General features: G+C 41.5%; 2 protein-coding genes across 7 annotated transcripts in view; one reads left to right on the plus strand and one right to left on the minus strand.

The window, feature by feature from the left end:
* LOC129859593 (protein Shroom2-like) overlaps window positions 1-11,434 on the minus strand; it is a 26,977-nt gene extending 15,543 nt beyond the window's left edge. For 4 of the 5 annotated variants that reach the window (XM_055929545.1, XM_055929544.1, XM_055929543.1 and 1 more), the window contains exons 1-2: window positions 10,659-11,119; window positions 9,027-9,175 (exon numbers count right to left, since the gene is read on the minus strand). In XM_055929545.1, coding sequence (XP_055785520.1) covers window positions 9,027-9,175; window positions 10,659-10,862 — 353 coding nt within the window. In that variant the 5' untranslated portion in view covers window positions 10,863-11,119. Of the gene's footprint in view, window positions 1-9,026; window positions 9,176-10,658; window positions 11,120-11,357 lie in introns of those variants that run through there. The other variant, XM_055929549.1, reaches the window with a different exon arrangement.
* The window catches only part of LOC129859597 (integral membrane protein 2B-like), a 9,675-nt gene continuing 3,123 nt past the window's right edge, over window positions 11,370-17,921 (plus strand). Inside the window, exons 1-2 of one of the 2 annotated variants that reach the window (XM_055929573.1) lie at window positions 11,370-11,459; window positions 17,345-17,473. In XM_055929573.1, the coding sequence (XP_055785548.1) occupies window positions 17,360-17,473 (114 nt within the window). In that variant the 5' untranslated portion in view covers window positions 11,370-11,459; window positions 17,345-17,359. Of the gene's footprint in view, window positions 11,460-12,146; window positions 12,337-17,344; window positions 17,474-17,921 lie in introns of those variants that run through there. The other variant, XM_055929571.1, reaches the window with a different exon arrangement.

Here is a 17,921-nt window from a genome sequence, read left to right on the forward strand (position 1 = left end):
TGGATACCTAAATCAAATCAGGGTTGATCCATCATTGGCCCCCATTCAATTCACTGTGTGTGTGAGAGAGTTAAAGTCTAAAATCCACAGGGGGGGTTCACAAAGAATTCACCTAAGAATACTCTGCATGTCTTCTAGACCAGCATATGGTCATTAGCTAGTTACTGGTGGTGCCAAAACGCAGCGGGTTGGCAGTTTGGCCATGGTCTATTCACACAGTTCTTTTCACACACACAGAGGCCCTGCCGGTTGAGTGGTGACGGTCACCTACCACCACCAGCTGTCTCTGGGTCTATCTACGTCAGGGACAGCCAACGACACAGCCAGGCAGCTAGACCAGCCAGCCAGGACCCTGGAATTTAGACAAAGCCCCTGGGACAGAGCGCTGGTTGGCCCTGGCTCCCCAAACAATGGCCCTAACTGGCCCTCTTTGTGTGATTGACAGGGTGCACTCACATGGAAAATGGTTCCCCTTTTGTTCCGTAGTCCCTTCTCTAATGGTGTGATGGGCTAGCTAGTGTATCACACGTTTTTGGCCGACTGATAAACTAGAGGGCAGCCTCAAATGGCGCTATAGTGCTTGAGTAACAAGTAACATAATTGATGTGCTTAAATTTATGTTTACCTTCAATTGCCAAGTCATCTCAGAAAACCTTGTCATTTGGCATTGAAAGGGTAACATTCCTGAGTAATGAATGAGTCATAATGAGTAAGTGTTTGACCTATAGTGGGGCAGTCGGAGCTGAAAGTCAGAATGATTAAGGGTCTGTCAATGGGATTTAAAAGTGTAAGAAGCATAAGGGAAACAGAACCGATAGGTGTCTCTAGACAGAGTGATGTCTGATGATGACAGAGAGCCAAGGTAAAGTGGGTTAAAGGTCCCCATGTTTCGAAACTTAACATATCTTGTTCTCTCTGCCCCTACCCTCTCCCCCTACTCCCCAGATACTCCTCTGTGCCATTTAAGAGTCATTATATAACCTGAAATAGCAGCCATGACACAGAGAGAGAAGTCTGGACAACGGGTCCATTGTCTTCCTCAGCCAATGAGAAGAGAGGCCCAGTCAGTCTCTACAGGACATGCAGCCCCCCTGCCTAAGTCATGACATGGGCAGTATATTTCTGCTGTATACAACCTAGTTGTATCCCAAATGGCACCCTGTTCCCTATACAGTGCACTACTTTTGACCAGAGCCCTATAGGCCCTCGTGAAAAGTATTGCACTATAGAATAGGTTGCCATTTGGGACAAAACCCCAGATAGCCAGCCAGAGGAGCATGAGAAAAACCATAACACCAAGTCTGGCTTTTCTAGTGTAAATATACACTCCAAGGCACTAGATATTAGTGTTGCACGGTATACCAAAAGTTCTGTACTTTTTCGACATTAGAGCATGAAAAACGGGTTGGTACTAGAAGTTTTTATTTTCTGTACTTCTGTCAAATGCCTCACGGATCAAGTATGTCTATGCGCGCAGCCAAACCGAACGAGTGTGCTCGCATACTTCCATAAGTACTGTTTGTCCATTTTAAGACAGCGTAGCCAGTAATTCATTCAGTTAATCTAACTCAAGAAATCTGTCTTTAATTTGATGGGGTGTTTTCCCCAAAGAGAGCTTAGTCACGCAATTTTACATCTAACTAAGTATTTTTCTGTGAATTATTTTTGCATAAAACGAGTCATCTCTCATTGAATAACAACAAAGACTATTGAAGATTCCTACAGTTGACCAATCGCCGACGAAGGGGCGTAGACTTCAGCTCCGAACCTCGGCTTGCCTCCAGAAAAAAAATGTTGTGTGCCTGAACAGCCTAAAAAAAATGACTTACTGGTCCAAAACGTCACAAAATGTCGTCATAATATAAACACGAACTCAACCGAATGTTTCCGCTGTGAAGCCTTTATAGCGCGAGCACACCGTGTCTGCTCCACAACCTGCACTGGGAGTCCTGGGCTGTTAGCTCCCCACTCATGCTGCATAGAAGTTAACACACTTGAATAATGTGACACTGCATGTAGAAATGTTGAAACTGTTCACAAAACAATCTCCATACAGGCTACAACACTTTACAATGCAAGAAGATACCAGTAGCTTCCAGCTTTGTAGGCTAACTTCCATTTCTAACTTACAGCTCAAGCTAACGTCAATTCACTACTCTCTGGTACTTTGTTTGAGAAACCATAATGAAAAATATGCTGATTTCAAAGCAGATTGCCACCAAAACTTAAATCAATGTCTCTCCCAAAGACGATCTATTCTGCCTCGGCTAATTGACTGTCTGTGAGAGAATAGGGCTCTGATGGCCGCCCCACCAGCGTTGCCAACTAATTTTCAGGGTAAGTTGCTAGAGGCAGGTTGATTTGTTGCTAAAAGTTGCTAAATGACGTTGTGATGTCATTGCGTAGAATACACAAAAACGTTACTCAAATTGACTGGCCATCTCGGCGACAAATATGATTTGACATTTCTTCAGGTAGAGACTCCCACTATTTTCTGTACTTCTAGCTGTACCATTTTGATTGAGACATGTTGATTGATGTTGTAATTTCTGTTCAAGATCAAACATTCGTGGCCAACTATATTAATTGGGTTTGGCTCGTAAAACCCGCAATACTGCTGCTGCAGTCAGCCAACAATGATTTGCAATTTGCTGAAATTGCTGCTGGCCTGCGCACGAGCTGAGCGCCTGCTGCTGACGTCACTCACAGTGCACTTTTGCAGCCAGGGACGTGTGTTGTGGGAAAGGGCTTGTGAAGAAAAATCTTATTGCAAGAACTGGGAGCTCTTTAAATTTGAGGTGTCCAAAATATCTTAGAAAATATGGTAGTAATCTTGCTAAGACCAGAAGAGCTGAGGAGGTAAAGGTGATCATTAAGATAACTTCCCTTTGTCAGAGGTCCCCAGCCGGCCTCTCGGGGGAGGAGAAGATGGAACTAATTGAGTTACAAAATAAACTGGATAATATATATAGATTGAAAGCAGAAGGAGCCTTTATTAGATCTAGGAAAAAATGGATTGAGGAGGGAGAACAGAATTCATCCTATTTCTTTAGACTTGAGACATTTCACTCCAAAAATAACACTATCCATAAATTAAACATTGATGGTGTTATTACAGACGACCAAAAAATAAATCGCTAAATACTGTAGCAATTTTTACAGAAAATTGTATAGCTCTACGTACTGTCAGGAATCCTCAGATATGTTTTTTAACTCACTGAATAATGTTCACTCTATCAGTGATATAGAATCTAAACAGTGTGATAAACTCATCAAAGTTGAAGAGATTATAGAGTCTATCAAACATCTAAAGAACAATAAATCACCAGGTGTTGATGGAATTACATCAGAATTTTACAAATTATTTTCTGAACAAATAGCTCCCTTCCTATTTGAAGTCTTTTTAGAGAGTATTAAAAACAATGTTCTCCCTCCTACAATGAGTCAGGGGTTAATAACACTGATACCTAAGCCTAAAAAAAGAAGTGCTGCTAATCGAAAACTGGCGTCCAATTTGTCTTCTTAATAATGACTATAAGATATTAGCCTTACTACTTGCAAAAAATAATTAAAGAAGTCCTGGATGCAATCATTGATGAAACACAGTCTGGCTTCATGAGGAACAGACATATTTCTAACAATGTCAGACTAGTATTAGACATACTTGACCACTCAGACCTAATAACTGAGGATAGCTTCATAATATTTTTAGATTTTTATAAAGCATTTGACACAGTAGAGCATCAGTTTCTCTTCCACTCCCTTGAGAGACTTGGCTTTGGAGATGTTTTCTTTAAGGCTATTAAGACTCTCTATGCAAATGGTAACAGCTCTAACAAATTGAAATATGGCACCTCACCTAGATTTGAGTTAAAGAGAGGAATTAGGCAAGGTTGTCCTATCTCCCCGAATCTGTTTTTATTAATCACCCAACTTCTTGCAAATTCTTTAAAAAATATTCCTGTACAAGGTATTTCCATAGCTGGTAAAGAAATTATTATAAGCCAGCTGGCTGATGATACTACACTTTTTCTGAAAGACGCTAACCAAATTCCCATATCAATCAATGTGATACAATCCTTTTCCAAAGCGTCTGGTCTATACCTTAACATTAATAAATGTGAACTCATAGCTTTTAAAGATTGTGTTACACTTTCATATTATGGTATTCCAGTAAAAGAAGAACGTACATATTTAGGCATAACCATTACAAAGGATCAGAAGTCTAGAGGCTTACTAAATTTAACCCTCTTATTAAAAATACCCAGAAGAAGCTAAATGAATGGCTACATAGGGACTTATCTTTAAAAGGTAGAGTCCTAATAACCAAGGCTGAAGGTATCTCTAGACTAACATATGGCGCTCTATCTTTATATCTTGACAGTAAAATAAGCAAGGAGATAGACCAGATGCTTTTCAACTTTCTTTGGAGAAACCGTACCCATTACATTAGGAAAACTGTTGCAATGAACACTTATGAGAATGGTGGACTGAATTTTAAATAATACTTTTAAGATCAATTGGATAAAACAATTCCTAAGAAGACCCACTTCTATCTGGAATTTTATTCCTCATCATGTCTTCTCTACTTTTGGTGGCCTTAACTTCATGTTGTTGTGCAATTATAATATTGACAAAATTCCAGTGAAACTTTCTGCTTTTCATCGGCAGGTTTTCTTGTCATGGTCCTTAATTTATAAACACAATTTTTCTCCACAAAGATATTATATATGGAATAATAGGGATATATTGTATAAAAATACTTATTTGTTTTTAGAATATTGGTTCCGAAATAATATCCTATTGGTGAGCCAACTGGTAAATGCAGAGGTTCTTTTACTCAGTTATAAGGAATTCTTATCTCTTCACAAGGTCCCTGTAACACCTAAAGATTTTGCAATTGTTTTAGACGCCATTCCCTCAGGTGTTGCTCTGTTATTCAGGAACGTGTCAAGACCTGACCCTCAGAGCCTACCTTCTATTGACCCTGTTGACTCATCAATAGGAAAGATTTCTTTCTTTTTTGGCCCATTCAACAACAGAGCGATACGAACCTTGTTTCAGCAGGATGTTGTATCTATACCTTATGTCATGCCTTATTGGAATGGATTTATTGATAATATCTGTTGGGGAAAAAGTTTGGATGTTGCCACACACATACCTACTTGTTAACAAAATTAAGAAGGTTTCCTTTAAAATTATTCATAAATATTATCCTGCCAACCACTATATGAACTCAAATTGCTCCTTTTGTAATGACCACCCAGAAACAGTGTTGCATCTTTTTTGGCATTGTATACATGTAAGAAAACTGTGGCAAGACATCAGTAGATTTATAATTGAACACATTTATGAAGATTTTACACTATTGTGGAGAGATGTACTGCTTGGATTCTTTACATACGATAAAAATAAGCTGACACATTTTTATGTAATTCATTTCATTATTCTTTTGGCCAAATTTCATATACACAAATGTAAATTTACTAACAAAAAAAACACATTTTCTTACCCTACAAAAAGAAATTAACCTGTATTTTAAGACTATTAAATACTCTACTAACAAAAAAGCTGTTAGAATTGGAAGTGTATGCATGTCCCTGTGTAATTGTAATGTGATATTGTACCCCCTAGCTCGATTGTCCATTATATATAATCTATATATACTTGTGTTCCCTTATGTACTTTCTGTATTGATTTGTTGTTATAAAAATAAAAATAAATCTTAAAATTTTAAAAAGGGACATGTGTTATGACTGAGTGTGTGACAGAGAAAATCATTTTTGTGTCATTTAGAGTTAAAATGCATGCATTTTAGAGTTTGAGTCACTTTTCAAATGTTGCTAAAAGTTCAAAATACATTTTTAAAAGTAGCTAAATTTGTTGTTAGGTGCTGTTTGACAAAAAAGTTGCCAGGGTAGTCTGAAAAGTTGCTAAATCTAGCTAATGAATGACGTCATTACTGGTTAAAGAGAATTTTAAATAACTTACTTCTATGCAAATGTTGTTGATCAGTACAATAAATGGAAGGGAAACAGAGTGTCATCTGTAGCCCGATGAAATCAGCCATAACAAGCTCAATCTTGATTTACCCAGTTTATCAAGAGATTTACCATTCAAATAAGTTATGTAGTCAGACAAAGTCAAATTGATTGTATTATTGTATCATTTATTAATTAACGCATACATGGCTGTCTCTGAAAAATGTTGACATATATCAAGTGCCATTCTGTGACTTTGGCTAAAATGCCTTATTTTATTTATGTGGTATTGTTTTGGAATTGTTTTGGTATAAAGTATCGTGATAGTATCGAGTATGGTTGTGCCGAGAAGTCGGGAAAAAATGAGTATCGTATCGAATATGAGAAATGTTTCGGTCTGATCATTTAGATTGCTGCTGCCTCCTGTTCGCCTGCTACTATGATAAATCAAATGGTGAGGACGTTTGCTAGCTAGCAAGCTGTCAATGTGCATATCTAACAAGCGGGCCAAGGGTAGAGAAGATGAACCGCCGATGTGCATTCTCTGACTGAGTGACAGCAAACTTTTCTTCCCGTTGCAAGTTGAGGAAACAGACACACTTGTTTGGTCTATAAACGTGCAGGGAGATAGGTATATTGACATCTACTTAGGCATATTAAAACACTTCCGTTTTTGTCGATCACGAGTATCATCCGATCCGATCTGACTAGGAGATATTTGCTGGCATTGACACTTTCACACCTACCAGAGAATGTGTTTTATGAACACGCCACAAAGTTCCGAGCATTCCTTCACCTATAGGGAAGTCTTCAATGTTCTCTACACTGGCTTTCTCTCACTGTTGTGTGAAGGGGTTAGTTTGCTCACATAATATACTCCATGTACTGCATCCCATCCCTGTTGGGTAGATATCTGTTTAAAAAATTAAAAAAAATAAAAATAAAAAAAAATCACACTGCTTTACTAAGCATAGTAGATATCACGGATGAAAGAGTGTAATATATATATATATATATTAAAGAGAGAAGTTCGTACCTAGTCCTAGTGTAACTATAACAAGTTGTGGCCTTGTCCTTTGTGGTTTAGTAATGATCAGTTAGCATTCCACTCTTCCAGTTCAAACTAAGGTATACTGTACTTTATGACCAAGCAATATTCTTTAAATGACATGTGTCTAGTATTATAACAGTCCTGTATATGCATGTCAGTGGTTAGAGTTGCACCAGTATGTAGTCCCTGAGACCATACACATTATCTTCACAAATACAGTACAAGTCAAAAGTTAATTTGGACTTAGTGGGACTATCATTTGTTTTTCAACAGGACAATGACCAAAAAACACACCTCCAGGCTGTGTAAGGGCAATTTAACCAAGAAGGATAGTGATGGAGTGCTGCATCTCACGGAACCCAAACCGGCTGCGCGCGTGCGCCATCGTGCACTATCGTGCATAAATCTATTTTTCCCCCCCACACCAAACGCGATCACGACACACAGGTTAAAATATCAAAACAAACTCTGAACCAATGACATTAATTTGTGGACAGGTCGAAAAGCATTAAACATGTATGGCAATTTAACTAGCTAGCTTGCACTTGCTAGCTAACGTTAATTTGTCCAATTTAGCTAGCTTGCTGTTGCTAGCTAATTTGTCCTGGGATATAAACATTGAGTTGTTATTTTACCTGAAATGCACAAGGACCTCTACTCCGACAATTGATCCACACATAAAACGGCCAACCGAATCGTTTCTAGTCATCTCTCCTCCTTCCAGGCTTTTTCATCTTTGAACTTGTATGGTGATCGCATCCAAACTTTCATTGTATTACCACGACAACCGGCAACAAAGTTCGTCTTTCAATCACCCACGTGGGTATAACCAATGAGGAGATGGCACGTGGGTACCTGCTTCTATAAACCAATGAGGAGATGGGAGAGGCAGGACTTGCAGCGCGATCTGCGTCAGAAATAGGAATGAGTTCTATTTTAGCCCTTGGCAACGCAGACGCTCGTTGGCGCGCGCGAGCAGTGTGGGTGCAATAATTGAATAACATGGATTTCTAAATTTATTTTGCGACGCTCGCGCACGCGACGTGTCCGGTCTGGTCAGCATGTCAGATGACCTGGCCTCCACAATCACCCAACCTCAACCCAATTGAGATGGTTTGGGATGAGTTGGACTGCAGAGTGAAGGAAAAGCAGCCAACAAGGAACTGCTTGAAGACTGTTGGAAAAGCATTCCTCATTAACCTGGTTGAGAGTGTGCCAAGCTGTCATCAAGGCAAAGGTTGGCTACTTTGAAGAATCTTAAATATAAAATATATTTTGATTTGTTTAACACTTTTTTGGTTACTACATTATCCCATGTGTGTTATGTCATAGTGTTGGTGTCTTCACTATTATTCTACAATGTAGAAAATAGCAAAAATTAAGGAAAACCCTGGAATGAGTGGGTGTGTCTAAACGTTTGACTGGTACTGTACACATAATATTGTTAACAAACCCCAACAAAGGTCAATGTGTGACTGCAGCTTGCTCGCACCACCAATTACAACTGCTTTATGTATCATCCCAGCAGGTCAAAGTGGGTTGAAATGATACACCCCCAACTGGTTCTGAAATGCCCTTTCTGAATGCACCGACTACAGTACACAGAACTCCTCATTTTCAAGATAGTGTCTTTGTTGGGTTAAGGTTAGCTTGTTTGACACTTTGCAGACACATGAGTCCAGAGTGAAAGTCATTTGTACAAAAAACACTCTTCCTGATATGCCCAACTCTTTTGTGCTGAATTTGGTATTGTGTGTCAGTTTCAGATAAAACAATATATTAATGCATATCCGTAAGTGGGATGTATATACCGTTTTAAACACAGGGCACTTCTTCTCAGCACAATGGGAGAGATGGTACCCAGCAATCACTCTATGATAGTGCCCATTGAGACATCCTGTGTTGTACTCTTATTTAATGTCTGTCATATTCAATTCAATAGAAATGTATTGTGCCTGGGTGTAAGGGCAATTTAGTTGCAGCTCATAGCCCACCTTCTGACGACCAGGGCGAGGGTCTTGTGGGAGCTCTTGACCAGACAGACGGCCTCCTGCCTGGATCCACTGATGGGAACTGTGTTGATGTTGACGATCTCATCTCCCACCTGCAGGCTGACCGTCGCCGCCCTGCTGCCCTCCTCCACCTGAATCACACAACAGGAATGTTTAATTAAAGGTGTTTATAAGTAGTTTATTCATCATTAATAAAACAGTTATAACATACTGGGGCAAATGTTGAGATTTTGTGACTGGTAACATTTCTGAAGTGACGAGTATAAGAAAACAATTGCACACAGATAGTGTTGGCAGGGGAAAAGGGGCCCAGTCAAGGGATGCTGTCTGATAGTGACGTGGATAAAATAACATGTTACAGACTTAATTTCTCATTAGTGAAGTATATTTTAATAACAGTTCACTTTCCATAGTTCATCGGTTTAGAAGAATATCACATTCCATCCACAGACTGTGTTGACAGGACCTGCTCTTCAACCCTGCCATGCTGGCATTGAGTCAACTTCATTAAAAATGGTTCCATCATATCCACCCTTCCAAAATCCCCTCTATCCAGCCCCGTCTCAACGTTCAGAGGGGGACTAGTCTACTACTGACAAGCAAATGGAGCAAGTCACAAAGTACTGTGAGATGTATGATTTTGTAAATTATATATTATATATATAAATATATATATATATATAAATATATATTATATATATTATATATATAAATCTAAAATGGATTGTGGATTGAACAAGATGGATTGTTATTTTCTGTAGCTTCTGAAAGTGACGAACAGCTGGAGAACACAAGCAATATGGCGTAAACCCAATCCCTGTAAGTGATGGTGGCCAGTGACCATGGATCCGTGCTGAGTCCATTGTGTCCAGCCTGCACTGGAAGAATTATACTGTGGCAACCTGAGAGCTCTGATAAAAAATTTAACCATGAGCAACTTGAGAACGGTTGGAGCAGACTTGTTGCACATTCCTTCACTTATTTTCTACACATACAGGAGTACAGGAGAGGAGAATGGAAACCGATAAACAAACTGTTTCCTCATTCTGTTGGAGAGCAGCACTGACTGAGCCAATCCTGGTCTGCCAAACACACCTTATCTTCACTTCTGCATTCCTCACTGGTTCCTGGCACTGCTGTGATGAGTATGGAAAACAGTCGCAGCCCCCCCACCCAAACACACATAGAACAAAACTAGTGGTGACTAGTGGAGATGTGCTCAAGACATTGGCCAGGGCAGAACTTTAAAGGTGAAAATGTGCAACATACCAAAGGCATAAAAGGTTTGGGGACAGCACCAACTATTTCTGGACTGAGAAAACAGTTTGATGAAACACACACAGTTAACCAATCAGGAAACTACAGTGATGTTCCAGTGTTTAATCTCCACACAGCCTTATTTTCATATCAGGGGAAACAGGAAAGGTGAAACCCATCCGTGACAGTGGAGAAATAAATATATTTACATTGTTTTTGATTGATCTATGGTAGTTGTTTTTAATTTGCACATTTGTTGTTAACTAGTGTAGCTAAAGTTAAGTCAATACGATTCTCTGTATTTGTCTTTCTTCATCCTAATCATCATCATAGATAGATAGATTGATAGATATATACCTTGGTTATGAGCAGTGGTTCTCGGTGCTCCAGGCCCCCTCTCAGAGTGAACCCCCAAGGGGCCCCACCAAACAGCATGACATCCACAAATCTATATTCAACATCATCCTTATTCCTGTCCCCGACAGCCGTGAATATGTCCGCGCCTAGGAAGACTTCTCTGGCTGACGTCCTTAACTCGCTTCTGTAGTCGACGACGTCCATGGTGTTGAAGAGGGATGGGAATTCTGACAATCAGAAGTTCCCGACTAGCCCCCGTTTTATTTCACAAGAGAAAGATCAACTAACTTAGTCACTATAAATTTCTGTCATATGTGATCACCTGCCATACTCCATACACGACAATGCGTTTAGCTGATGAATAACAACAACACTCAGCTTGTACAGTTGTAGTTTATCCTGGTTAAGACAGCGAATCGATATAAACTGTCCTCTTTCTTTCCGTATGTTTTCCATCACAGACATATTTTCTCCGTCACTCGTGGTAACCAACGGTGACGAAAAACCATAGACCTACCCTCCTCTTCAATTGTGCCTATTCAACAGGCATAATTTGATGCCTCACGCATCGTTTTCAACCAGCTGGCTTCTCTTAATAAGCAAACAACAACCCAAAGTTTTGACACGTCTGATAAAAAACATGGTTAATGTTTTAGAAAGCAAAAAAAATATTAAATCAAATAATTTAGGCAAGCCTACTTGAGGAGAACAAGAAAGGAAGACGGAGTCCGGTGAAACCCCAGTGTTGGAGGTCTGCACGGGACAGGCACCTGCGACGAGACACCTGCACAGACAGAAATAGTAATGGCGTATTTTTGTATGCACTATAATCCGACATGGTTCGTTCGACAAAGCCTATGGAGAAAATGAATGGTGTTTTTGGAATAACTCCGAAAATAAAGTGTGGTAAATATGGGCTTCGAACATGTTATTCGATGAGATCATCTTCATCAGCTAATGTCACTTTGTGAGTTTTGACGAATTTATGTAATTTAAAAAAAACACAAAGGCTTCATAATTCGCTAAAGTAATGTTAACTGACTGATACTATATCATAGAACAAAACGTATAAACTCTCCTAAACTTGTGTTAACCTCAGACCTTATTTTTGGCGTTTGTTCCAAAACTGTATTATTTCGCCATTCATGTTTCCCATAGGTATGCCTGAACGAAGCAGATGTAACTAATTTCCGCGTTTTAGGACCACAAACTGGCGAGCAGAGGCGCGCGCTCTGGTCTAGCCGCGCGTGCTCGATCGTCAGACTAACATTATTAATGATTTCGATCTCTTTTGAGTTTCTCATGGGCAACATTTAATCAACACATTTTATTCCATACGATAAATGCCTATCTTCCATTAAATATATTTTTTGAGATTGTACTGCCCCCCAGTGGGGAGAAAAAAAACGTTCAAGAAAGTTTGTAAAACCGTATAGGTTCTTGAATGCAGCCAAATGCCTGCAATCACTCATGTGACCCGTTCGGGATGTTTTGTGTTTTTTTTTAGCAACGTCATTGTTATCAGAGGCCGCACGAAGACATTTCTGCAGAAGGTGATTTCGTCGCTTGGTCTAACGTTTAGATTTAAAAAATGGTGAAAGTAACATTTAACTCGTCCTTTGGACAAAGGGATTTAAAGAAAGCATGCAATGCCGAAGCGCTTATTCCGGAGGAGAGGGTGAGTTGAACTAAACCAATGTGGTTAATATTTGTTGCAACAAACGTGGATGACGCAACTGTAACCGTTCAAACAACGTAGAACCATAACTGAAACAAAGTAACGTCGATTAGAAACATGTCTAGATTCTTGGTAATTCAACCCGTAACACGGGCGATGTCGGAAAATGGCTGCTACACAAATCCCTTTCGGCAGACTGAGTGTTGTTCGCAGTTCCTGGCCTGGGCAGGACCGTGTTAGATTTTCGATTCGGTGTTGATTTAGTAGAGGCCTGGAGGCTTGAAATACCTGAAGAACATTCAGGTCGTCTTTCCTATTCATTCGAACAGTTCTTCCTGTTTTGGTTATGAAGAGTAAAAGGTAAATGCGTTTATGTACACCCCATAGACAGTCCTGAGTTGAATTGACCAAATTAAGTGTGTTCATGCCGTAAGGTCGGTGTGTTGTCTTTCCTCCTGACAAAATGCATGCTGTGTACAGACGTTTTTGTTAACCTATCAACTGTCAGTAGATGCTGTATCCGCAATAAGAAGCCTGTGAGTCCAAACTCACCCTAAGCGCCTGGATTCATGTTTAAGATTGGCGCAGGGTATTGCCCATAATAAAGGTACAGTGTATTCGAAAAGTATTCAGACCCCTTCACGTTTCCACATTTTGTTACATTACAGCCTTATTCAAAAATCGATTAAAAAAAATACTCATCAAAGTACACACAATACCCCATAATGACGGAGCGAAAAGTTTTTTTAGAAAGTTCATAGAAATTGAGGCCTGAGTGGCGCAACGTTCTAAGCCACTGTATCGCTGTGTTTGAGGTGTCACTACAGACCCAGGTTCGATTCCAGGCTGTCACAACCAGCCGTGACCTGGAGTGCCGTAGGATGGAGCACAATTGGCCCAGCGTAGTCCGGGTTAGGGGAAGGTTTGGCTGGGGGGGCTTTACTTGGCTCATTGTGCTCTAGCGACTCCTTGTAGCAGCCCAGGCACATGCAGGCTGACCTCGGTTGTCAGGTGAACAGTGTTAACTCCGACACATTGGTGCAGCTGCCTTTGGGTTAAGAGGGCGGGTGTTAAGAAGCACTGTTTGGCGGGTCATGTTTCGGAGGACACATGACTCAACCTTCTCCTTTCCTGAGCCCGTTGGGGAGTTGAAGCGATGAGACAAGATCGCAATTGGATATCATGAAATTGGGAAGAAAAAGGGGGTAAAATACAACAAAAAACAAATACCTTATTTACATAACTATTCAGACTCTTTGCTATGAGACTTGACATTGAGCTCGGGTGCTTCCTGCTTCCATTGATCATCTTTGAGATGTTTCTACAGCTTGATTGGAGTCCACTTGTGGTAAATTCAAATGATTGGACATGATTTGGAAATGCACACACTATATAAGGTCCCACAGTTGACAGTGCATGTCGGAGCAAAAACCAAGCCATGAGGTCAAAGGAATTGTCTGTAGTGCTCCGAGACAGGATTGTGTCGAAGCACAGGTCGGGGGAAGGGTACCAAAACATTTCTGCAGCATTGAAGGTCCCCGCAGTACCCTCCATCGTTCGGATGAAGTTTTGAACCACCAAGACTCTTCCTAGAGCTGGCTACCTGGCCAAACTGAGCAATCCGGGAAGAAGGGCCTTGGTCAGGGGGTGACCAAAAAGCCAATGGTCAGTTTGACAGAGCACCAGAGTTCCTCTGTGGAGATGGTTGTCCTTCTGGAAGGTTCTCTCATCTCTACAACCCTCCACCAATCAGGCCTTTATGGTAGAGTGGCCAGACGGAAGCCACTCCTCAGTAAAAGGCACATGACAGCCCGCTTGGAGTTGGCCAAAAGGCACCTAAAGGACTCTGACCATGAGAAACAAGATTGAACTCTTTGGCCTGAATGCCAAGTGTCACATCTGTAGGAAACTAGGCACCGCTCATCACCTGGCCAATATCATCCCTACGGTGAAGCATGGTGGTAGCAGCATCATGCTGTGGGGATGTTATTCAGCGGCAGGGACTGGGAGACTAGTCAGGATTGAGGGAAAGATGAACGGAGCAAAGTACAGAGAGATCCGTGATGAATACCTGCTCCAGAGTGCTCAGGACCTCAGACTGGGGAGAAGGTTCAGCAGTAATAACACATCCGCCATGCTGATCCTCAACACGCGGGCCCCTCAGGGGTGCGTGCTCAGTCCCCTCCTGTACTCCCTGTTCACTCATGACTGCACTGCCAGGCATGAATCCCAACGCCATCATTAAGTTTGCTAATGACACAAAATCATTAAGTTTGCTAATGGCCTGATCACCGACAACGATGAGACCTGACACTGTGGTGCAAGGACAACAACTTCTCCCTCAACGTGATCAAGACAAAGGAGATAATTGGACTACAGGAAAAGGAGGATCAAGCACGCCCCCCTTCTCATCGGCGGGGCTGTAGTGGAAGCAGGTTGATAGCTTCAAGTTCCTTGACGTCCACATCACCAACAGAGTAACATGGTCCAAGCACACAGACAGTCGTGAAGCGGGCACGACAAAACCTATTTCCCCCTCAGGAGACTGAAAAGATTTGGCATGGGTCCCCAGATCCTCAAAAGGTTTTACAGAGCATCCTGACGGGTTGCATCACTGCCTGGTATGGCAACTGCTCGGCCTCCGACCGCAAGGCACTACAGAGGGTAGTGTGTACAGCCCAGTACATCACTGGGGCCAAGCTTCCTGCCATCCAGGACCTCTATACCAGGCGGTGTAGGAGGAAGGCCCTAAACATTGTCAGACTCCAGCCACCCTAGTCATAGACTGTTCTCTCTGCTACCACACATCAAGCGGTACCGGAACACCAAGTCTATGTCCAAGAAGCTTCTAACCAGCTTCTACCCCCAAGCCATAAGACTCTGGAACAGTAAATTAAATGGCTACCCACCATTTGCATTTTCGTTGCCCCCCTCCACTGCTGCTACGCTCTATCTATGCATAACCACTTTAACTCTACCTACATGTACATAATTACCTCGACACCAGTGCACATTAACACATTGACTCTGTACCGGTACCCCCTGTATATAGCCCAGCTATTGTTATTTACTGCTGATCTTTAATTATTTGTTATTCTTATCTCAATTTGTTAGGGACTTTCTTAAAACTGCATTGTTTGTTAAGGACTTGTAAGTAAGCATTTCACTGTAAGGTCTCTCTACCTGTTGTATTTGGCGCATGTGACAAATACTTTTGATTTGAAGGTTGACCTTCCAACAGGACAATGACCCTAAGCACACAGCCAAGACAATGCACGAGTGGCTTCAGGAACATGTCTCTAAATGTCCTTGAGTGGCCCAGCCAGAGCCCGGGCTTGAACCCGATCAAACATCTCAAGAGAGACCTAAAAATAGCTGTGCAGCGACATTCCCCTTCCAACCTGACAGGGCTTGAGAGGATCTGCAGAGAAGAATGGGAGAAACTCCCCAAATACATGTGTGCCAAGCTTGTAGCATCATAACCAAAAAGACTCGAGGCTGTAGTCACTGCTTTCTCATTGTGGGATATTGTGTGTAGATTGATGAGGGAAAACAACTATTTAATCCATTTTAGAATACAGCTGTAAAGTAACAAAATGTGGAAAAGGGGAAGTGGTCTGAATACTTTCCAAATGCAATGTATCTGGGTGGCTACATGGTTCCATTGGAAATAGATTGCAGATGAGATTACAAGTCTATAGAGAATTTATTCACTATAGAGAATCTGAGTGAGTTGGGGAATAATAGCAGAGAAATGCAGCAGCCAGGGACAGACCTGGGGAGAAAATTCCCCTGCATAGAAAGACCTGGCCGTCATGTCTGTTTCACCTGTAGGAGAGCAGTTTGGACAGTCAGACGGGTGAGATTAAATGCTAATATCCTGGATAAGGTGTCAGACTAGTGAAGGTCTGTGACATGACCAGACAGCATGGTCCACAGAGACCAGCCATGAGCCACCTCCTTATTCCTGACCTGTAGCCATGTTAATAAGCTAACCTGAAGTGACGAGAGTGAGACAAGCATGGCCATCATTCAATAGCCCCTGTATCTGTTGCAAATGTTGAATGAATGAAAATATGGACCTTGGTTTACCTCAAGCACGTCTCTGTATCGACAGTGGACTAATGGGGAGGAAAAACAATATGTTCCTCCACTAAATTACGAGCATGGGGATCTCTCAGATCTGTTTTTGTTTTCCTCATCTGATCTCCAGGGAGAGCTAGAGCTGTTGACATCCACTCTTTTGTTTCAATACGAACCCCACCCCAACTCTGCATAAACAACTTCAGCAAGTTCAGGAAAAGGGCCTGCTGCCAAATTACAACATGTGCCCCAGGGCTCCATAATATTAAAGTGAGGGAGCAAAACAACAGAGATGATGGAGAGGGCTAAAAGATAAGGCAGTAATTGAATAATGGTTAGAAAGAATGTCTTGAAGAAGTAGATGATGGAAAGGAGGTGTAAGGTCACAGAGAAGCGAGGGAGGGTTGGTGAGCAAGAGAAAGGGAGGGAGGTTTAGCTGTGTGTTTGAATGGTACGTTACATAAGCATCTCTCTATCACTACTACCATACTCCAACTTATATCAACAGAACACACCACAGCTGTATTGTGCTGCATAGTCACACTATTTGAATCAAACACCGTTTGGCTATGTTGTGTTGGAGTGATTTTATTTGAACAATAAAGAGGATTTATAGAGGTCAGTTTTCTTAATGCTAGCCATGATTCATCTAGACTGACATAGCCTACTGTTAATTGGGAACGGTTGATGAACCAATATTATGTAATGGAACAAGCAGGCAGACATGCTGGTATTGCAAGAGGCTGTCTATAGGCTTTACTCTATGTTATAGAGGACCACAATGGCAAGAAGTCTTGACTTTTTTTGTTTATGTATCCTCTGCAATTTTAATATAGGCCTATGTACTCTATCTGTTGCCTGGTGTAATGTATTTTAAGTGATCAAATCAAATGTGCATGCACTATATTTGTCTTCTTACTCTCAGGACCTGGAGGATGGCATGCGGGTGCGTCGGCAGTCCAAGGTGTGGTGCTGGTACAGGTGCCTGGGCCTGGCTCTCATGCTGTCAGGTGTGGTGGTGGGAGGGGCCTACCTTTACAAGACCTACATACTGGTGAGGGACTGTTGGTTAGACCCCTATAATGCCATAGGCTCAACTATATACTGAACAAAAATATAAACGCAACCATTTCAATGATTTTACTGAGTTACAGTTCATATCAGTCAATTGAAATATTCATTAGGCCCTAATCTATGGATTTCACATGACTGGGCAGGGGTGCAGCCATGGGTGGGCCAGCCAATCAGAATGAGTTTTCCCACACAAAAGGGCTTTATTAAAGACAGAAATACTCCTCAGTTTCATCAACTGTCGGGGTGGCTGGTCTCAGATGATCCCTCAGGTGAAGAAGCCAGATGTGGAGGTCCTGGGCTGGTGTGGTTACGTGTGGTCTGTGGTTGTCATACCAATTAGACGTACTGCCAAATTCTCTTAAACGACGTTGGAGGCAGCTTGTGGTATAGAAATGAACATTCAATTCTCTGGCAATAGCTGTGGTGGA

Source organism: Salvelinus fontinalis, chromosome 7, assembly GCF_029448725.1.
Source record: "Salvelinus fontinalis isolate EN_2023a chromosome 7, ASM2944872v1, whole genome shotgun sequence".
Lineage (NCBI taxonomy): Eukaryota > Metazoa > Chordata > Actinopteri > Salmoniformes > Salmonidae > Salvelinus > Salvelinus fontinalis.